Source organism: Lissotriton helveticus, chromosome 7 (assembly GCF_964261635.1).
Source record: "Lissotriton helveticus chromosome 7, aLisHel1.1, whole genome shotgun sequence".
NCBI classification, from domain to species: Eukaryota; Metazoa; Chordata; class Amphibia; order Caudata; family Salamandridae; genus Lissotriton; species Lissotriton helveticus.
In genome coordinates this window covers 1,363,518,141-1,363,541,834 of record NC_136068.1, presented here as the reverse complement: position 1 = coordinate 1,363,541,834, position 23,694 = coordinate 1,363,518,141, and the positions used below count along the sequence as shown (strand labels likewise).

The 23,694-nt window shown below is 44.7% G+C and overlaps 1 protein-coding gene across 1 annotated transcript in view; it reads right to left on the bottom strand.

The window, feature by feature from the left end:
- USP43 (ubiquitin specific peptidase 43) overlaps window positions 1–23,694 on the bottom strand; it is a 1,198,532-nt gene that overhangs the window by 409,185 nt on the left and 765,653 nt on the right. The window contains exon 7 of the mRNA XM_078654683.1: window positions 18,986–19,148. Coding sequence (XP_078510809.1) covers window positions 18,986–19,148 — 163 coding nt within the window. The remainder of the gene's footprint in view (window positions 1–18,985; window positions 19,149–23,694) is intronic.

Below are 23,694 nucleotides of genomic sequence, written 5' to 3'. Positions count from 1 at the left end.
TTGGCAAACCAAAGGAGGGGCGGCATTACCGGCAGGGAGCCCACAGCAGGTACCTGCTGGCCCGATTCCAACTGAGGCAACCGCGGGGTCACACGACCAGGTGTCAGGCACCAGTGGCGGCAGTCCGTCAGCAGCAAGCAACTGCGAGAAGGTGGCAGAGGCACCAAAGAAGGCTGATGTGGCACCGTCAGCAGGTTTAAATCAACATTTGACGCCTCTAGGGGTAGGGGAAATGCGCTCTGGGAGGGAGCGTCTGGGGCGACATCTGTCTAAGGAATTGAAGGAAAAGATATGGAGGGGGAATACGTGAACATGTTTTTTCTTTTAATTGATGAAGCAGACAGGGAAGAGGCTAGGAAAAATAAGGAATGGACCCATCCGAGGGAATGGTCTAATATCTTGCTGAAGTACAGGGTTGAGGAGAACTTGGCGAATTGGATACAGGGTTTCTCCACGTACATGGCAGTAATGCTTGAACGATTTCCGGAGGTGGGGTCAAAGATGGCAATTTATCAGAACAGGATAACCATTGCTCATGCAGACAAGGGGGGCGATGGGTGGAAAGATTATGATAAGGCTTTTAGGCGGGCTAAGGCTGAGGACTCTTCTATGAGGTGGGATCAGACAGATAGGTTCCTCCACCTGAAATATTTGGTGGTGGCCTCCCCGGATGCCGGGTGAGTGCCGGTTCCAGACACAGGCCGTTCCCCGCCCTTTAAGGCAAGCCCCGCTGGGTACGCGGGGGGTAGTACAGCCAGATCAGGGAGTGGGAGCAAAAAAGGGGTCCGTTTCGATTTCAACAAACGTACCTGGTCCAGGGCCTCAGGCATGTATAAATTCAGGCACGCCTGTGGATATTGTGGTAACACCTCCCACCCCGAGTCCAAGTGCAACAAGAAAGCTAGAGAGAAAGGGGGTAAAACACAAGAGTAATGTAATCTTGTTAGAAAAGGCTAGATCTCCGGTGAACATTGGCGCCATGATACCTTGGTTGGAACGATACACTTGCACTGTTGCAGCGAGGGTCATCAGGGAAGGTTTTGTGGACGGTTTCAGAATACCCGCACAGGGGCATAGCGGGGTGACATACTGTAAGAGCCAGGTGTCGGTTAGAGCCAACATGAGCATAGCAAGGGCAAAAATTCTCAAAGAGTTGAACCTGGGGAGGGTGGCTGGACCATTTGAGGACGTCTTGATGGCAGATTTTGTGTGCTCGCCTCTAGGGGTGGTACCGAAAAAAGCGCAGGGCGAATTCAGATTGATCCACAACTTATCCGCACCCAGGGGAGGCTCAGTGAATGATGCCATTGCTGACACGCTGTGTAGTGTCAAGTACACATCTTTTGATCAGGCAGTGGCCATGCTGAGAACTTTAGGTCAGGGGGCCCTGCTAGCAAAGTCTGACATTGAATCAGCATTCCGTTTGCTGCCCGTCCACCCCGCTGATTGTCACCTCTTAGGATTTCAGTTTGAGGGCAAGTACTATATGGACAAGTGCATGCCAATGGGATGCTCAGTGTCCTGCGCTCACTTTGAAAAATTCAGTTCCTTCCTAGAGTGGTCATTCAGGGACAAGTCCGGGCATCAATGGGTCCTCCATTACCTGGATGACTTTCTTTTTCTGGGGGCCCCGGGCTCGGGAGAGTACAGGTCAGCCTTGCAGCAGTTTTGCGATCTCATGCAGGAATTTGGGATGCCATTGGCGCCTGATAAAACGGTGGGCCCAACAACTCATTGAATTTTTAGGGATTGAGTTACTCTGTTCAGGGGGTGTCCAGGCTGCCACGTGACAAGGTCAGGGAGTTTGGGCGTGCCTTGGAGTGCTGCATTGGCAAAGAGAAGGTTACACTACATCAATTACAGCGAGTGGTGGGCCAGTTAAACTTCGCATTACGCATAATTCCTATGGCGCGTCCTTTCTCCCGCACTATTGCTCACGCCATGTCTGGCCTCAAAGAGAAGCATCACCACACTAGGTTGACCAAAGAGGGTAGGCAGGACATGCAGATATAGAGGGCTTTCCTGCGTGATTTCAATGGAAAAGTGGTGTGGCCTAGCCCGCCCGTGTCCAGCCCCGAATTAGGTTTAATGACCGATGCTGCAGGCAGCGAGGGGTTTGGAGCCATTCAGGGGCACGACTGGGTGGCAAAACATTGGCCGGAGTGGTGGAGAAGTTCGGGGCTCACCAGCAACATCACTTTTCTCGAGCTCTTCCCAATTCTGGTAGCTTTGGTCGTTTGGGCAGCCGCTTTGAGGGACCGGTCAGTCATATTCTGGTCGGACAACATGGGAGTGGTGGAATGCATAAACAATCAGTCCGCCAAGTGTGAGATGTTGCTACGCTTGCTAAAAGAAATAGTGTTGCAGTGCATGAGATTGAATGTGCTCTTCCGGGCTAAACATGTTCCAGGGGTGTTGAATCACGCAGCTGATGCATTGTCTCATTTTAAAATGCAGGCTTTTAGGGCACACATCCCAGAGGCAGCGTTCCACCCGACACCTTTCCCAGAACGACTTTGGCAACTTGGTGCCCCAGAGTACCGCACCTCGTGGCTGCAGGCTTAGCGCCTAGGACAAGAATATCTTATGAAGGGGCGTTTGGTTATTTTTGTCTTTTTTCTGGGGGAGCAGTGGGGCGAGAAATGGCTGGATCACGAGTCGGTAGTAGCTTACCTTGCTTACATGTGGGAGCAGGGTCACACAGTGGCCGCCACGAGGAGGCATGTCGCAGCTATATCTTATTTTGCAAAGCTGCGCGGAAAAGGTGACCCCACCAAACACTTTGTGATACGGAAGGTTTTGAAGGGGTGGCAGCGTTTGCGAGGGACTGAGCCTGATGTGAGGAGGCCTGTTAGCCTAGAAACACTCGAGAAGTTAGTAGTAGCTGTAGGAAGGTAGATCCCTGACTATGGTTGCCCCCAACTTTTTGCCTGGTGTTTTGCTGGTTTTCTGACTTAGTTGACCTGGGGCCCTGCTATTCAGGACCCCAGGCCTACTGCTCTCTCTGTAAAATGGATTCCATGTACTTAGGTACATATCTAATTGGATACTGAGTCACCTTATCAGTCCCTGTACAGTGTACCTTAGGTGCCCAGGGCATAGGTGTACCCAGGGCCTACCAGGGGCTGCAGCATGTATTATGCCACCCCTGGCTGGCCATCCAAATCTGACACAACTGGCTGCACGACAGCTGGGGCAAGGTGGTGTAATCACCCTTTGCTTTAGATATAGTATACCTATATCTAACCCTAAAATGGACACATATATTCCTATCAGTCACTCCTATGGCAGGCCTTAACAATCCTGAAGGCAGAGTGCGTGGAATAATGTGAAATGGTGCTCTGGCATGAGCTGAGCCCGTTTGCAGCTTGCGGAACCAAGTCCTAATAGCTGTTCCATGATAACGCTATACCATATACTCTTAAGTGCATTATGTACCTCGCGGTCATATGCTAACTTTGGTATAACATTATCAAAACATGTCGAGTAAGGTGTCATACGAATTGGAATACTAACCCCTCGCCAATTCTGGTGACGGGGTTAGCATTCCACCCTTCTAGAGGGACACGACATGTTGATAACCTGTAACCCCGGTTAAAGTCAGACATAGCCTCAGCTCCACAAGATGGATGCTGCCACCGAGACACAAGTCTGCCCTCCTGCTGCTGGGAGTCCTCCCAGCACGGGAGGCAAGGACAAAGGGTTTCCTGCCAGGGGCGGTGCCAGCACCGTCCCAGACAGGATTTTGTGTATTCTAGGTAGGCAGGGCTTTAGAGGAAGGTGACTGCAAGTGGCACCCCGGTGCTCACTATGCATAGGCCGGCTTGAACCAGTTCCAGGGGCACTCCAGCCCCTGATCTGGGGAAAAGTCCGGCAAAGGAGAGGGGTGTAACCACCCCCCTCCTAGTCCCACCCATAGGGCAGGACTTAGTCACGTGCCAGCCCCCTTTTGCAGGATAAAGGTAGGAGCAGGCCCCCTTCCAGATCAGATCATCTTTGAATCCTGAACCGACTTTCCACGAAAGGAACTCAAGACTCTTCTCAAGATTTCTCCCTTGTGACTAAGGAGTAGTCACCCTGCAGCAGCAGGCACCATCCAAGCATCGCGGTCTGCTGTAAGTCTCTCCTCCGGATCAAGACTGCCCAGCTCGACGAGAACCGGCTTCCCTGGCACCTCTGACCTCTACCTGCATCTTCAGCCCAGCTGAGACCCGTGGGTGTGACGAGACCTCGAGGGACCGGCCGTCTTCAAGACTGCACGACGCTTGCCCAGCACGACTCCCGAGTGACCCTCGACCGAGTGCTTTGGGGTAAGAGAAGCCCCAACCATGAGCAGCTCCAGCACCGAAGTTCAGCCCCCTTGCATCCACGAGATCTGCGTGGGGCCCTTCTGCTCTTTGCTGCTCACCGCGTTGTCCAGGTCGCTTGCCCGTTGGCTAGTGGCCCTCTGACGACGAATTTTGACGACAAACACCGCTGGTCTGGTTGCTCCAGACTGGCCCTTACTCCCCTCCAACAGAGGAGCACCCTGGACCCTCCTGGTCCACTCCAGACGCCATTTTAAGTCCACCGCGTGGGCTTGCATTTGCCAAGACTTGTTGCCCCAATCCTGGGTCCAGCGACGTCGACAGCAGATATCTTCGTGGGACAGCTCGCACCTCCATCCTGGTCGCTGACAATGCCTCCTGGTCCGAGAGACTGCAGAGCCCAGCAGCGCCCACTCACCTGGTTGAGGTGACTTCGTCCGGTGCCACTCTGGTGCCCACCTAAATCACTGGCTAGTGATTCAGAACTTGGTCCCCTCTGCTTACAGGTCTTCCTCTTCCCGATCCAGGCTTGGATCCCCAAGAACTTCCTCACTGGTCGCCTGCCAGCAACTTCTTCCTTCAGGCTCCTGGTTCATCAACGAAGAAATCCGACGACATTTGAACCCTATGCAGCCGCAGCCCCTGGGCTAGGTAAACCGAGTACTCCGGTGCTCCAGCGTAGACCAACTCTCTAAGTGTCCAGATCCACTTTTGTTTTTGACCTACCTAGTCGGGTTCGCCCGAAAACACTAACTTTACTTTTACTAGCCTCCATAGACTTTTTCCCGCCTTACGCGTGAGAGTTCCCACTCTGCACACGAAGTCCCTAGGCCCCCTGCTTGCAATCTAAAGGTTCAGTAGTCCAGTCCTAGCGATTCTAAAGCCTATGAGAATAGTTACTTACCTGCTAGTATTTCGCATTCCACTTGTATAGTATATGGTTTTTCGTGCCCCTCGGGCATTTGTGTAAATTGTGCGACTAAGTATTTCTTTAAGAGTTTTGTTGTGTGCTTAGCTCCCTGTCTCATAAAGAGCCAGGGTAGTCTTGTTATAAATAAATATACTTTATTTTTCATAACAACTTGTGTGGTGTCCTTTCACTTGGTGTTCAAGGGGTAAATGTGATGGTAAAACAGCTGGCTTAACACGCCCTCTAGAGTTTAGCCTAAAGACTGCACGTGTCCATGCTACTAGGATAGCTGGTCTATCAGGTTGACTTACAACCAAACATCAATAAGGGTTGTTTGGACTGATACATAGTGTTCACTAGAATAGTGAGCACTGCATATCAGGCCAACTTCTCACAGTAGCATTGCCACAGGTTTGTACATCACCTGAGGAGGCGGTCCTTTTTCGGGCAGCATTCTGTCTGGCATTTAACGGAGCATTCAGAATAGGCGAGCTAGTCACAAGGAACAAACAGAATTGGCTGGGGGGGATCCAGGCAGGACACGTAATACTGGGCGAAGGCTCAGTCATGATTTCCATACCAAAATCTAAAACTGATCAGGAAGGTAGGGGGGATTCCGTGGTCTTGCACAGAGCAGGGACTACAGTATGCTGCCCAGTCACTAGGTTAGAGGCATTTATGTCCCAAAGGCCACTAATACTAGGGGGTCCATTGTTTATACACAAGGATGGGACACCCCTCACCGTGTTTCAGTTTAGAAGAGTTATGATTAAGACACTTGAGAAAGCGGGTATAGATACCGCCAATTTTGGGACCCACTCTTTCAGGATAGGTGCAGCCTCAGAGGCTGTGGCAAAGGATGTATGACGTTACAACGCATGCTTTTACCACGCATGCTGTTACAACGTGGTTTTTACAACGCAAACCTTTACAACGCATAGCGCTTTGGGGTGCTGGATAGTGAATAGTTTAATTTACTATTCCAACTCCAGTCCCCGTTGACACTAGGGAAGGTGTTGGATAGTAAATTAAATCTATTCCCTATCCTAGAGCGTCCCCCAGCGCAATGCGTTGTAATGGTTTTCGTTGTAAAACCTGCGTTGTAAAAGCACTGCGTTGTAAAAGTTTTGTTGTAAAGGATATTTCCCGAAGGGAATGTGTCAAAAGGATTGGCAGGTGGACTTCCAACTGCTATAAAAGATATGTGCGGCTGCATTTACTTTAGTGAGTTGATGTAGGCCATTTGCCTATCCCTAATTCTTGTGACTCAAGAAGGTGGGAAGTTTGTTTGTGCAGGATGTTTCATTTGTATTTTTTGCATGTCATGCCGGCGTGACGTTGCACTGACCCATTTTTTCTCTTCTCTATGTTACTTGCAGTTTCTTCATCCTGTGATTCAGGGGAGAAACATGCGTCGGGTCAAGCGGTGGCTGTTCGCAGCGAAGCAACCAAAGAGGTGACGCAAGTTTACTCTTCGCACCAGAAGAACCAGGAGGTGTGCGTGGTAGGACATTTCTACGTTCGCCGTCTGAAGTCTTTCTTTACAGGACACATCAAGGATAGGGCGACAAGCTTAGGGTCAAAACTGTCATTTTTTGGGCAGGGGGGTTTGTGCGTGGGGCAATTTAGAGAATTGGTGAACCATGCTTGTTGCACAAGCCAGGACGGGGTGCACCTTTCACATAAAGGTAATCATGCCTTTATGGATGATATCATAGCCTGGCTTAGGGATTTGAAACAGAGTTCAGGACCTTTTTTAGCTGCAGGAGGAGGGGAGGCCAGATAGTCGGTCAACTATGCTGGCCTGTGGCAGGGTATGGGGGCCGGGGAGTCATTCTTCCCAGTTGGCCTGGGGCCACCCCTGTACGCGCGTGCGCAGCAGTTTGCGGCCCTCTTTTATGGAGTTCAAGACCAGGGCGTAGGGGGGGCCCGGGGGAAACAGATCCGTCCGATAAGCTGGACCCCCTGCGCAACCTTGCTCCAGGAGTAATAGTGGCAGTACCCTGGGACTAGAAGAGAGAGGGTAGAGAAGCTTGCCAGATGTTGACTTTGCCATTAGGCTCAAAAGGGACACGCAGAAAGTCTTATAGTGCATTGTTAGATTTACGGTAGGAGTACCTTCTGTATTAGAATGTGTTATGTGTCTATCAATGTAAACTGTACTTTCTGCGTTAAATGATTTCTGTAATTTGAAATGTTTGAATATTGCTTGTAATATTAATAAATACGGCCAGGGGGGGTCACTCCCCCCTAATCCAAATATCTTACCAAACACCTAGTCTGGTTGTCAAAATCCCTGGGGTCGGGGGAGACCGGGACGGGAATGTCTAGGCACCAGGGGGGTAAGTTGTTGAGGGGTCATAGGGAGTACCCGACCATATACAAACTGCAGAGGCCTCAGTACTCGGTTGCGTAAACCGCACAATGTGTGGTTAACACTTAATATGGACATTGGGGACTATTATTGCCCACCAGGGCTTTACATTCATAAAATGTTTTGCCCTAGGTTCCACTAATATTCTTTAGAGAACAGCACCATTCATCACTTACTCAAAGTGGTCTTAACATGTCAAACAACCGTGGCTAATCTTTTGCCATAATTTGCTACAGAATGGGGTTTTCTCAGTTCCCCGAGGTATAAGGCGAAACCTGATAGACAGATGCTGTTAGTTTTCCTGGCTCAGTGGATTTAAAAAGCACTGTTTTGCTTGCATTTTCTGGAAAGATAATCGAGGAGCACGCCCAGACTCTAGCTCGGTTTTAACATCCTCTCAAGCTTGCAACCATGGAAGCGTCTAAGTGTGCCTTCCAGATGCACACTAACGTGCAAGAATAAGACCCCTGATTCGGGGTATGATTCAGATATAGAACACAAAAGACCACTAGGCTCAAAAATGCCAATGTTGTGTTGTCCTGATTAAGACCAATCATATTTTAACCAAAAAATAATATGATATTTTCTTATCGTTCTCATCCAGTCGAGGGGATTCATTTCTAATCTCTCCCAAAACACTCAAGAAGAAACACCCAGCATATGGAAAAGCTGTCAAGGAGGCTGCAAATCTGTGGAGGCAGGCAAGAGTCCTAAAGAGGACGAGATTGAAGTATTTAAAGTGCAGTGCGTGCTCGTCTCCCTCTTACTCTCACTCACACTCTTTCTCTATCCCCTCATCTTTCTCTTCTCCTCTATGGCTCTCTGCTTCTTTCATATATCTCGTTCATCCCTCTTTTCTCAACCTGCCATCCATCATCTTGCACTTTCTGAACACTCTTTATTCCATTACTGTTTACATCAATGTTCGTTTCTCTTCTTTACCTTTATAAACATATCCCACAAAATCTGTCATCTATTGGGTTTGTTTCAGAAATTTCCACCCACCATCACTCTTCCTCATTCATCTTCTTTTCACTTATATTTATCTGTCTCATTTCTCTGTATTTCTCGCTTACCATCTTTTATTCCTTTATGTGTGCCTATCTTTCAACCTCTCTTTACTCATCTTAGTTTTTCTTACTCTTTCTCTCTGGCCCCAATTCATTTCCCCACTCCCCACTACTCTAATTTCCATCTCTATTGGTTCTCTTTCCTGTGCCTTCCCTCCTTCCTCTATCAGGTTCTGCCTCCCTTTTCCTATTTTTCTGCAAAGTCTACTTCACCCACTGCTCTTCCCTTAATTTCTGCAACCTCTTTCAGTCCAACTCTATGCCTTTTCCCACCCACTCCTTCTCCCCTTTGCTCTGCATGTGCTTCCCCCCAGCAACTACTTGTATCCTCCACAATCCCTCACGAAAATGGCAGCCTGATTTCTGTGCATTTGTATTTTATTTATACACTTCACACAAATAAACCGCAATCTATTATTCATTAAGAGAGACGGCAAAGGCGGCATCCGTATCTCAGGGACTGCAGGCCACAAATTCAATTTCCGCTCCGTTCACAGAGCTGCGGACACAATGTCCGTCCTCAGGGCTGTGACACATTTCTACCCCCGCCTGGGCCCACGTGTGCGGCGTCAGGAGCAGGACGGCGAAGTCTTACATGGCACGAAATCAGGTTGTAGAGTAAATCATAAACATGCCGACTGGAAACTCTGCAATTTTGCTACTGCAACGTTTTTATTCTCCTATGTTATATCACATTAATATGAATCTGTCCTATTTACTATATAATCCATCTTCTACTGCATAATCAACAGATTTGAACAAAAAAATCGATTCAATTGTAGCTGAAACGCGATTAAAACTTGGTAACAACCCAGTGACCCATGTTGCAGTGCAGTGGAAGGCCCTGCTCAAAGATGACAGGTCACCTTTCTGTTGCTTAGTGCTGTATTTGAGTGTTAAACTGGTACTATGAAACCTTTGCTCAGTGTTAACGTGTAAAATGGGAAAATAATCAAGTAACACTACTAAAAAAAAGTTGCTGCATTACGCTGCATAATCAGGGGCGGGTCCTCCATTATGATAGAGGAGTGTCACCCCACTGCTGGAACCAGAAGACATGTAAAATAAAATCTAATCAACGTTGCCACATAATTTGGTCCTCCCCTGCCGCATAATTCCAGTGTCTCTGGTTATATACAAGGCAATAAGCACAGCACATGCATACCATGCACAGCATCAGAGCAATCTTCTCTCACACACAAAGGTCACAAGCACACAAGGATAAACACACCTTGTACAACAGGGGCAGAAACAGCCATCTCTACCACTGGGGAATATGCTGGGTCTCCTCACTTCCCCCTTCACTTTCAGACTCATTGAACACAGGTCCATGCTAATTTTTTACCCCATGAAAGAGTCAACAAACTCAACCACAGGCTTCTCCCATACATGCAAAAGTCAAACTATGCTTGCACTACTGTCCAGTTCCCTGCATCGAACAAGGCCAGCAGTGCACACCCAGATGCAGTCAAACTTGACCTCTTCAAGTACATCACACTCTTCCACTCGGTAAGCCTCACTATGTATCTACATGGGGATGGGAGTTGGGTGCCTCCATTTTACTCTAGATGTGCCAAGGTTGATGTCCAAGTATTATTCCTAACCACCGCGCATGACTGGGAGGAACCACTGAGTACAGCAGACTCACCTGGCTTCGTGGGAGCACTGAGTTGGTCATAGGCGAGCTACGCCCAGAGGACTAAAAGGGCTTCAGCACCCCCATTGTGTGTCTCAGCCCGGGCTGCTGCAGCTCAAGCTGCTGGGGCTCAGCTGGGCCCGAGTTTTACACAGGTCTTTAAAGACCAATTTCATATTTACATACCTTTGTAAACTGGTTACCAAGGCGTAGTTTTTTTCTTATTGTTCCAGTACCCTCTGAGCCCCAACTCTGACTATTCCTTCCATATGTATTTTACATTTATTGCCGTAGTGAGAGAATGCATGTCATGATAAGGAATATAAAGTAGTGTTGCCAAAAGAAAAACAAGCATTGGCATAGCCAATAGGTCTCGCCTTTGGGACCTTATAAGTGTTTAGCCATGCAACACTTGATGTGGTTGCACCAAGGATATTGCGTCGGATAACTAAACACTTACAAGGTCCCAAAGGCGAGACCTATTGGCTATGCCAGTGCTTGTTTTAACTGCTCCAAGACAGGAGTCTGCCATCTTGGGACAGTGCATAAAGAGGAAAAAAATAAACTACAGCCTTACCGTATGCGTGCACATTGACTTATATGTTATCACGCTGGTCTGTCGTAGTGTCATTACACATCATGCTTTTTTTGTTTGCTGATGCAGATCAGCATTGCCATAGAAGCATTTTTTTTTACTTTTTTTGTCAATTCAGAATAGCATGAGCAAAAAGTATTACCAAAGCCAAATAGGTCTGTATTTGTTTTAATAGGAAAGATAAATCTGCTATGCCAATACTCGCTATTAAACTATTTCCTGGGAAGAAAAAGGCCTACTCTGAACTGAATTTAACAAAACAAAATGATTTAGCTTTACCATGTATGGATTTCTGGCACGGATCTAGTCAGTGTACCAAATCTGGGCAGCCTTGAAGATGTTTACTTAAGGATAGCTATTTATTCAGAGAATCACTTTGTTGGGTACATAGTTTTGAAGCAACGAATAAGAAGGGGCTGTAATTAAAAACAATCGGTTTGCTTGACGTTTGAAACCCCAAATTCCCAAAAGTTTACTCTATATCAAATTTCCGAACAAACTGAAAACTACGACTCAATGCTGCTGGTTTTACAAAGAATGATGCTGTGTATACTAGCGGAACTGCAGATTTCTCCATTCCCATCTCCACAATCCTTGTTCTGATGCGAGTCACATTATAGTTTAGCTGTTAATGTCTTTTTGCACTTCTTGAGTAAATGCACCATTCTAAATATAACATTACTAATCCTTAATAATTTACCAGCTACGGGAAGAAATCGAGAACTGTAAACAACCACAATGATATTCGTGTGTACTGCAAACTTTACTACATACGTAATATTTTATCCCAAAGGGGCTGAAGGTCACAGTATGTCTCTCACCTCCATGTAAACATACTTGTTAGCTCCATGGGCCAAAGTGCACTCATAGCGGTCAACTAGAGTTCTACACGGGGCACGTGCTAACTAAGTGAGAAATCAGACGTTCCATCTTTCAAATGTCGTAACGGCTCTCCGTAGACAAACAGTCGCCATTATAAATGAGGAAGTGCGTGTGCTTTTCACAGAGCTGTGACATCTGTGAAAGTTGTATACGGAAGGAAAGATGAGTTAGGGTGAAATCATTTCATAAAACAGGTAGTGTGGGGTATAAGTGAATCAAAGCCAGGCGGGGGGAGGGAGTGTCAAATAGAGAGTGGATGGAGTGCTGGGGGCTGTGAAAGTAAAAGTTATTGCGATCGCGGGCTGTAAGGGTGCCCTCGAGCGATGCGCTTAATGATCCATGACGAGAGAGGAAAGCCATAAGGCTCCTGGGCTTGTACCTGTGCACGTAACCGCACGCTCTAGGGCACAAAAAAAGCTGTGGTCGGCTTTTTGAAGCCCACTTAATAAAAGTCTCGCCAGACAGCACATGCGCTGGCTCAGGCGAGACATAATGATCATGTGTTGTTTAAAGAGCCTGCAAAGACCTCGCCTTGACACTAAATAGGGTTATAAATAAAAAAAAGTATGTATTCATTTGTAATGTGAAAAAACAAAAGGGAGAGCAAGGGTTATTGTTCACATAGGTGAACAGGGACTACTCCTGTACCCCTGGGTATATCAGTAGAAACAAAGAGAGGAGTACCACCAACGAGAAATCACAGATTCCTAATGGGGTGTGTGGTTGGACAAAAGTGAGAAGTTCTCTTTTTGTTAAAAAACCCCTCACTCATCACCTAGTGATGACATGCTTCATCATCGGGGTCCACCCTAATGACCTAGCGTCATCAGGGTGTGCTACGGTGGAAGTGTATTGTGTTGGATATTAAGTACAATTTGATAAAAACATGACATGATGCACGATCACTGATTTTTGAATAAGTTTCTGAATTACTCCACACTTAGAGTTATGCTGATAATACATGCATGCAACACCAACCCCAAGCATGTTATAGCCCTCTGCATGAGTTTGGAGTGCTGAAGAGAGAGTTGACATTGCCATATGTACCTGCCGGTCCATGAAGTATTGCCATTTTTTAGTTGTTATGGAGTCTATTATTGAATAGACATGTCAAGCAGATTTCTGCTCAGTGTGTGTCCCTTTGTACCCCATCCCTTGTTTGTTGAGAAGCAATTATGTTTTCTTTCCCACAGGTACACTGAGACCTCCAATACAGAGAAACAGGTTGACAATCCCTATTTCTTATCACTATTTTTAAGAGCACTTTATTTACATCCTTTTCACTTCATTCACCTAACGGTCCTGATGAATGCCCGTAAGTCCTAATTAAGGCCAATGAGGCAGAAACATGTCGACCAATTTTAAACCCCCCCACTATTTATGACTCTAATACTCTGAGTGCACCTATTACTCATAACAAGTTCACGAGATGCACTACTCCAGAGTTTACCAGACCCGAATCCAGACTTAATAACATTTCTATCTGGCTTTCTGGGACTTTTTAATACCCCTCCTCACTGGCTCACTACTGTATCAACCTTGGGTAAGAACATCCTGGTGGAGGCTGCATAACCTGATCGACCTGATGATTATGCACACATGTGATTAGAAAGCGGAAAATCAAGATATACCGCTTAGATACCACCATACCCATCACGTGCATGAGGGTCTTTTACTTGGGACACCCCACGTTCTTCCTGCATACCTACGGATGTGCAGGCCGAGTGATCCTTCCCCATTTGATTAGCATATTTACTCAGGAAACTTAATGGATCAGCTTTTCACCTCCCTCTTTTGATTAGAGAAAGCCCCAAGTGGTATGACACACCCCGACACAGCGAATTAAAACTCGCAGGATGGTGTATCTGTGCCAGGAGCATGAGACATCGGTCCGTACACTGATCAGTGCGTGTAACCAATGTCTACTAACACAACATGTGGTATATCATGAAACACCAGCCACAGATCACAGCTCATCCATTTTCCTTATGCAAAGAGGGTCTGGAGTCCAAAGCGTTTAAAATGCAGGACATGTTCTACTTTACTGCCGCCTACAGTCATTCAGTTCTTTGTCTCTGTAGTCAGACACGATACACTGGCGAAGTCTAAGCCCAACCATTTTGTTGGGGGCAGAGGTTTTAAAAAAAAAATGAAGGATATGGGGTGGGGCGCAGGAGGCTCTTGTTTTGGCTGTTTGTGGGGTGGTCTTGTGGTTCCTGGGCCGGTGTTTAGTGTTAATTTCCCAGATATATTTAAACAAACATTGCCTGCAGCAAGCTCATATCTGTGCAGTCTACCATACATTTTAAAATATTGAAACAGCATGTGTTTACAAGCTCAAAACTGTCCCAAATTGGAAACGTGCTTTCAGCTTTCTAATTCACTAGTGGGAGGCACTTTTATTTTGGTACCCAGACTTATTTTCTGTCCCAGTCTGACCATGTGCATCGTGGTACTCTACGAGAGCTCTTGAATGTCGTGCTCCTTGAAATGGTGGGAGCACATTTTCAAAGACAGGGGGAGATGTTCACAGTAAATGAGAGTGGGGGAGGCGGTCTATTGTTGCTGAAAGCTAATGTAAGAAAAATAGAAAAGAAGCAGAAAAGCGTTTCATAAAAAGCAAGTTGACACCCATTCCCTCTTTCTGTCCCGAGGGGACAGCCAATTACAGTCTCTTGACAGGTGCAGCATCTCGCATGAATGCATTACCCAAATAGAGACAGAGATGCAATTGCACTCAAAGCTAGTGACGCCATAGACCATACTATCAGTTCACAACGTAAGTACAGCTAAACGGACCCCCCCACATATCCTTTTAGCCTTTGAACTCCATTACTTGACCATATGAAATGGTTAAAAACTGAAAAACAGAAACCTGGGTCATAATTATACAACACGTTGCGACATCTAACACAGACTGATGTTTAAGTAACATAAGGTGAACAAAGCCGTAGGCTCCACAGAAAAAGTCACATACTAAAGATAATCACTGGGGTGAACCACTCAAGAACTCCATGTACCAGAGTCCCTAGGGGCGATCCGGAGGAGGGGGTAGCGGTGTGCGGTCCATTGCGATTGTTTCTACTAAAGATAATCCCCTGGAAATTCCGAGTTTGCACCATACACCTAACCAAAACGTTGGAGCAGAACAGATATCTTCATTTGAATGATTTGACATTACTGCTGTGCCCAAAACGAATAAGCCATCTACCTAGACAATTAATAGTCATAGCTAAGATGGTTCCCTGATGAAGGCACAGATGCCGGAACGCACGTATTTCTCCTCTACCGCTAGCCTTCCCAAGATCTACAATAACATCAGACATGTCGACTGACACTGAAATGAATAATGTATTGTGATTTGATGGTTTTGTATCTTTTAGATAAATGATTGTATCTTTATGTCTTTTTATTATCTCTTGAAGAAAATTCTCTAAAAAAACGTTTGCACTGAATACTAAACTAAATAATTATAAATATATTAATTTTGGTAAATATCCCTTTTTCTCTGTGATGGTATTTTCTGAAATTATAATGACTGTTTAATACTTTATACTATTTTGTTGCTTAGAAAACATAATTGAATATTGTCAACTTGCTTATGTACCACTTTTCCCCACGTAAGAACCTGTATGTGACGCTTCAAACAGAAATACACGCCCATGTTTAAGAAATATTCTACTTCCAGTTGGTGGTGCGGAAGGAAACCTTCTTGGGCCTGTTCATCCAGAGCTACATTGTTTTCAGTAAAGGTCTGAAAATTGAACTGTCCCGGCTCATTTAAAATCAAATTCCGCATACATGTGGGTACAGACTGAGGGACTGGGAATCCTGCTTCACTGACTGGAATATAACTCCTCATTTTGTCACCTTGCACAGATTCCAGCCACAAAATGCCTCAATTGATTTTACTTGACACTCATAATGGATGCCAAAGTACTCTAAAATGATCCAAGGAAGACATCTAGTGGCTTGTAAATCCTCCAAATAAATTAATACTGGCTTGGCCTTGTACTCATTTTGACACACCTCTGTCTGATGCTCACATATACTTAAACCACCAGAGATTTGCTGTACTTAAACAGAAATAATTAAGTGGATTCCTGAAGTACTTGCTCAACGAGAAGTTGGCGTGATTGCTCAACAAGACAGTGCCAAAGGTGGCGGAAGGGATTTTTGGCCTCTGCAGTGAATTTGGAGCCACGCCCATATTCTGTTAAACATTCAATAAATATATTGTTTAAGTGAACGTTGGAAAAAAAACATACCCTACCACTTTTTCTGTGATAATAAACCAGGAATGTACTTGATTTGAAAAACGAAAGCTGGAGATGAAGTTGTCGGCATTAACCAAAATTCTGCAGTGTGTAATTTCGGACAGTTTCTTTCCACATACTGTGCCAAATGTGAATTTAATAAAATTACCTGTTTAAACATCCTTCCTACCTGAGCACTCTCCTCTCATCAATGGTTTGTTAAAAAATATGAATAGCCTTTAGAAACTTCGGGCAGTTGAAGATGTGTGTAAGAAATTGGGTTACTGGTTTAGGGGGTGAAACTCTTCTCATTCAGCATCCACAATCCTTGTACCTCACATTAACCTGCACTCGACCCTCTGGTATTTTGGCACAGAGCAGTCAGGCTTTACTTAGAGGCAATCATTAAAGTATTTATGCTGGACTTCAAACAGTAATAAAGTGAAACAAAACACAATAAAACTCCAACACTAATTTTGAAAAATAGAGTAAAATGTCATAATTTTTTTTTGTTAATAACAATAGGAGAGTAAGGGTTTTATACGGGTTCCTACTACTTAGGCCCCTAGAAATACAATCATAACCAAACAAAGGAAGGAGTAACCCCAGGACGGAAGGTCCTAGTATTCAGAATGGAGAGATGTGAAAAAAAGAAAAAATATTTTTTTATTTTTAAGAAACCCCTCACTCACCGACCTGGTCGGTGACATGCTTCATCATCGGAGTCCACCCAAGTGACCGAGTGCCACTTGTGTGTGCTGCGACGCCTGCAACTGCAGCGGAGCTGGTTCTTTTTGTGAGTGAATGTGTAAAGGAACAAATCGTGAAGTTTAAAAGTGTACAACTTGTGCTCCCTCAAGACATTTTATTCTGGAGCCAGTGTAACAGTTAAAAACAAGTGAGATACTTCTGATGGGTATATTGACCAAATAGTATCAGAATGTGAATAAAAGTGTGGTCGACCTGTTTCAACCCTATTCAATTGTAGGTTTTCTTCAGGACCAAGTGAGGCGAGCCGGGAGGTCTGCACGCGCTAAGGTGCACCCTTCCCAGACCCACCTGTGTGCTACACCGCGTACTCACGGTTTCGCTTGCTTACAGCGTTCTGTGTAAAGAAATCTGAAACAAAATAACACAGCATGGTATTAATGCAATAGTTACTCGGTGTCTCCGTTTGTGCATGCAATCACCATGCTCAGCATGCATTATTCGTGACCTCGAGTGAAGGTGTAACCCAGGCTGGGTATCATATAGACCCACATTCAATTCTCTCAATCGTGGGTGTCAAGCGTACCTTGAATAGTTTCTAAGGGCGCTATGTTTGGACTCATCTATCCTATCAATCAGCCGCATCCACTATTGAGGGACCCTTTGACTTCTCGCCCTATTTAACATAACGATAGTATATATGAGCCAAACATACTAAGTGACTACATATATACCCTGACTAGTTTTAGTCACATAGCACCCTTAGAAACTATTCAAGGTACGCTTAACACCCACGATTGAGAGAATTGAATGTGGGTCTATAGAATACCCAGCTAAAACATATAACCTTCACTCGAGGTCATGAATAATGCATGCTGAGTATGGTGATTGCATGCACAGAATAACATTCTGTCCATCATCTTGTGTGGTTTGCTGTTTACCCTATGTGGGAAGGGTATGCCCAGACGTGGGTCCCTTGCTCACTAAGCCTCTGGAGTCAAGCTATCCTGGCTGAAGACGGCTGATAGCCAGAAACCGGTCCTAGGATGCTTGATTCCGGTCCAGGGAAGACATTGCTTGGCAGTTCGGGCTGGACTGTTCCCATGAGGCACAGGGTCAAGACTGATTTGCATATGGCCATGTCTGAACTGGGGTGGCTTGGTGAGCAAAATAACGATGGATTAAACCCAGATCTGTGACTGGGGGTGAATGTTTTCCCATTGTGCAACATTCCGTCCATCATCTTGTGTGTTTTGCAGGTCTTACAATGTGGCAAAAAAATAAATATTGCAGTTTTAAGGATGTCATTGCTTAATTTGTGGCAGTGGTTTGAAGTTAATCACCAGGGATGTATTTTTGTAGGCTAACAATTATTTTTCATCAGCAGACTTTCCGGAAAAGAAAAAGATAAACAACAAAGGGTAAAAAAAGCAAGGCTGAGAAGAACATGTAAGAGTGTGGTAAAGAGAAATAAGTGTTAGGTGGTGGAACACAAGGTAGTCGACAACCGGCAGTGGGCTTCTAAGAGACACTTTGGGCTATGGCACTTATTTTATTGTGTTTTTTTTACACACAAATGTAACACTTTATTAGATGTCATTACTTGAAACTTGCCACTCTGCTAGGCCACATCACATGTCTGTACCCAAATAGGGGATGGGATGCTTTTGATTTATACTGCAGAATTATGATGCAATCTTTTACTGGATATCTGGCTACAGCCCCAACCATTAAAAGCTGAAACCTCGTGCTTTGTAACATCTTCCATAATATGGTCACCCTAGCTCCAAAGGTGTGATTAGATTGCCTATCTCCATTCATTATCTGGAATTGTGTAATAGGTATACATGTTATGTGCAACGAAGGGCTTAGAAACAGCAGCCAGGCTCAGAGATTATTCTCGCACTAAATAGCCAAACACAAGTTAAATTACATAGTCTAATAGTTGTACTCCCATGGTAACTTCAATTTGGTCCGCAAATTCCACCCCGATCACTGGTTTTGTCTTCTCATTACCCATCTCGGCAAGAGTCTCTCATGGGAAGCCGGTCTCTTGGGGCATAACAACCCTGTTACCCATCTTCTGCCCCTGAGGTTGCTGCCACAGGCTCAAGCGCGACTGTCGTGAAAATATCCCAAAGTGAACTAACAATTCAGTACTGCTTCATGCAGGAGCATGGCCTGTGTCCCTTCACCCACTCCACCCACGCTACCCCATTGCTAAAGCACAAAGCTGAACTTGTTTACCTGGTCGCTTGTTTCCCAGCACCGTCCATGTTGCAGATCAGGAGGAGGACTCTACCACTGCTGCTGTGGTGCAGGTACTCCGACAATGACATGCCATGAGCAGGTAACCTTTGACCTTCGACATCCGGAGGGACAGGCGATGATGGCAGACTCTGGGGGATTCCTATATTGGGGCAAAGCACAATAGAAAGAGTAGAAATGGTCAATCCCCAATATCATTGTTGGCTGGTATATAGTAATGGCTGCATAGTTTGCAAACAAGTGATGTGATGTGTGAATACCATTCCTCATACTTTACAGAAGCAGTAAAGTGGTCACACTCCACAGCCCAAGGTTGAGGCATGGAGCATGCTCTTCACCCACTCTCACAAAGAAAAACAAGAGCTTCCAAAGCCAGGATGTCTGGTAATGGCTGCCAGCCATCGGCTTTCTCAATACAAGTTTTGTCATGCTTTTTTGTAAAACCTTATTGTTGGTGGAGCTGCCAGACCCTCAACAATACATTTGAAAAAAATTGGTTAAAAGCAAACACTAAATATTTGACCTAAAAAAATCACACTTTGCCATGAAGTCTGAAAATTAAGGGAGCAACTCGGTGGAAACGTGCTCTTTGTGAAAGAGCAGAGTACCATCACTCACGGTGAAGCGGACAAGTGGCTGAAATGGACTGACCCACTGCTACATGCTGTATGCTGTAGTGGGCAGAATCAAAATGTGATTGATCTAAAAACAAACCAAGGGATGAAGAGGGCTGTCTGAAACCCCATTTAAGTAAGTACATTAAATATATAATTTTAATAAAAATCTAAAGATCTTGGCTTACTCAGCACCTAAACATTTTTATAAAATGAGGCATGGTCATGCATTTTTATGTACAATTTCCACAAACCTTGCTGGAAGAACACCTAGGTTTGTCAGAAAGTGCAAATAAGCCATTTTACACAGTCCCCATCAAATATCAATATACATAGATCGCCTTCTTCCAGTTTTGATTTTCACATTTCATCCTCCTTCCCTTTACCAGTATAGTATGTCATATACTGCAGGGAATATATTTGGAAGAGGAAGTGTGGAACCTAAAAAGCTACATAGATCTCATTATTTCAGGGCTTAGCATAGTTTTTCTCAGGGGACACAGATTTTACAAGTTTAATAGCAGAACTAAACAGAGAGGATTAGACCCCAGGGAGCAAGTGTATGCAGTATTAATAAGATGGTAAAAAGCTATCTATACAGATAATAAAATGAATTCACCTGAGTCATATAACCATCACCGTTGCCGGTTAGAATCTTCTTTGCTCAAATTATTTTACCATATTCTCAGTAATAGGAGTTCTAAAAGCAGCATGAATTATTAATCGAATATCATTTTGAAATGGTTAGTAAATTTGCCGCAAAATATCAGTGTGTTACGTTTAGTAAGTAAAATCATTTTGGGTTCAAACATCTGTATGTTTTCGAAAAATAGACTACTTTTGCCCCAAACACTTTATTAGTAAATTAACTAATTTCATCCCTTTATTTCAGCTTTTCATTCTCTGTAAATACATATATTTTTTCACACATATCACATTCATATTTGATACAACTGTTCTCGTTTTGCCCATGAATACATTATTTTATGTTAGTCAATATGCCAGTCATTGTTGCAATGTCGAACTATCATATGTTGTCATGTCTTCAGTTAATCAACCGATAACAGTCATTCCTCGCTTGTGCCCTGGTAGTCCCCCGTTGTATCTCAATCTATGCCACTCTGCAGACATGTATTTTCGGTCATATGCCAGCGAACGCACCCATGTTTCCAGGTTCCCACTCGTATGCCAATGAATTCTGACCACTGGTGCTCTCCATACCAGCCTTTTCTACAATGTGTACTATGCTATGCTAGCCTTTTAGACGAGCGTAAACAAGTAAATGTCATGCTAGTGTATACAATATATTGACTGGAAAACAGGCTTCCAAATTGACAGAACTACAATGTTTAACGTTAATTCAACTAAGGGGCGATGTCTAGTTTAAAGTGGGTGTGGGTACGGGATTACATGTTCAATACTGAATTAGTATTTGCATTGTAAAACCTATCTATACATTTCACCTGTGTAAAGACAATTGCTTGTGCTAAGCTCAGATTTGTAAAGAAGTGAACCTATGCATTGGTGGAACACAATCTGTATCTTTCTGGAAAATGCAATAAAGTTTGTTAAAATAAATATTAATAAAATTAAGTAAATGCATCCTGTGCCCAGCATATCCCACATTTGACTGGCAATGCCATGATGTGCTTCCATTTGTCCACACATCAGTCAATGGCAAATGTTCCTACTTTGACATTTATTGCTGCTGATACCTACTTTTCCAACATGCCAGCTAATGTTCTAGGTGTGCATCTGTTTCATTCCATATGCCAGTCAGTGTCCATGCCCTCTGCCCTCCTTGTAGTTAATCCACAAGATGTGCCAACAAAAAAAACCCGAGATTGGCCAATGCCATTATGGAAAATGCAATCCACATTGCCTTCACCTAGATAGTTACACATGCATGTACACACAGCTGCCTTTACACACAAATATACTTATAAAGACACCCAGAATAACTCCCGCCCTGTACACAGATTCACTCATGCTCCACTCACTTATTGACAAGTGATGGGCCAGACCTTAGCAAAGGCTTGAAAAAAGGATGGCAAGAGGACAAAGTCGTGGGGTTCCAGGTCTCGTGGTTCTCGAGCTGTGGAATGCTTGGAGGTCAGCAGAGGTCACCAGAGGTCAGAGACGAAGGCAGGAGGGGCGAATGCACGTCGTCTCTCTAGCGCTGTGCACCGGGTTGAATAAACTATGTGCCAAATACTACTTCGCTGGTCTTCGTCTTCCATAACAACAGGCGACTCACGGAATTCATAGGGTGAGGAATCTGCACATAGAGATGTTCATCAAAATGGGGCAATTCTTACAGCAATCTCTTCAGCACAATCTCTCTAAGTCATGAGAGCACACCTAGCATATTTCAGGATCACACTGGTATGTTTCTTTTCTCCTGGTGTTTCACATTAGATGTTGGTAATGTGCTTAGTCTTGACTGCCAGAGTATTCTTTGAACTTTGAAGAGTGCACACAGAGCAGAGATGTTTACCTTCTCGTGTTTAATGGTTAGGTATTGCCTGCTATATTTATTGGTTATAGTCGAAGAGTGGACAAGGGACCACCTGGCACAGCACGGCACGGCCCAAGCGTTATTAATAAATACTGAAGTGATAGATATTGTAGCTGCACAATTAATATTTGTTTGCAGATGAGCACAGTTTTCAAAAAATGTTTTGCATACTAACATTTATTGTAAAAATGTGAAATCGTGTTCGCAAGAGAAGCGCGTACGGTTCAGGAATATTTACTTCTGTAGTACTGCTGTAATTCATAGTGTTTGGAAATTGAAAAAAGAGTGGCATCTGAGCATTTTTGTATTCGTCTTCTTTGTATTATTATAATTATTATCATTAGCCGCCCACTTTTTAATGAGGACTATGTTACCTATGGGTAGTCCTTGCAAAGATTTGAGTTTAGGGTCTTCAAAGAAGTGAGTGCTACTTCTCATGTTGCACAGCTTGGATACAAAGTTACTATCACTGTAACAAGATGTGGAACCATCGCACCATTCAATGAAGAAATAGTTGCCACAACGATGCTTTAAAGGACGAACAATGAGGGAATCTGGTTTCTGTGAGCTATAGTGATTGAGACAGGTTTTCCGGTGGGAAGGTGGCATCAAGTGACTGTAGTACCTCATACAGTAGGATAGGGGATCTATCTTTCATTGCAATTTCTTCACTGCTACTGATCGCCAAAGGATTTTTTTGTGTTCACGTGTCTCTCACGACCGTGGCATCCTCCAGTAATATTTAGGGACACAAACAGTGTCTCAGATCTTCGAAAGCTTTGCATTCCAGTTTTCTACATTTTCATGGTATCCATGACCTTAGCCCCTTTCAGTCTCAAGTATACCAAGGGCCCACATCTGCTTCCTATCTTTGATGCCAAACAGCACAGGTACAGGTAAGTCAAGGGCTAATTAGTTCACAATGTGGACACTCGCTGTGGTAAATAGTGAGATCCAGTTCAAGGGGTAATGAGGATGCAGAATCTGTGGTGCTGCGTGAGTGTGCCTGCCTAAAGGAGTCAAAGCGTGGGCTGCTCACAAACAGGATTAATTAACTTACACGTTTTGTAATGCGTCAGACTTGTAGACTAGCTGCTACTATAGAGCAGGGGCGGCTGGTGACATTTGAAAGTGGTGAGGCGTAACATTGTCGTACTGCACTGCGTCAAAGGAGCGTACTGCGACTACTGTCCTCAAAGTGAAAGTAGATACCCACTGTAAGCAGGTCCGAGGTTCATATGCCACCCTGGGTACCGGCATGGTTTACCTGATCCCAGAGAGATTAGGTCATGTCCCTCAGCAAGTTTCCAGATCACATCTGCAAACTCCCATGGCATATTCTCGGGATATTTTCAACAGTTATTATTTGCTTACTGACCCGGGAGACCCCAACATGTTTTGCAATGCCCTGAATTTAATTCGTTGCCGGTCAAATATTCTTTTTGTTGCGATTTTCACCCGTTATACGATGTAGCAAAATAACTGCATGCCCGAACTTCGGATGTTTTGTTTGAAACTGCATTTATTTTTATCCGATGTAACTTAACATGTGTTGG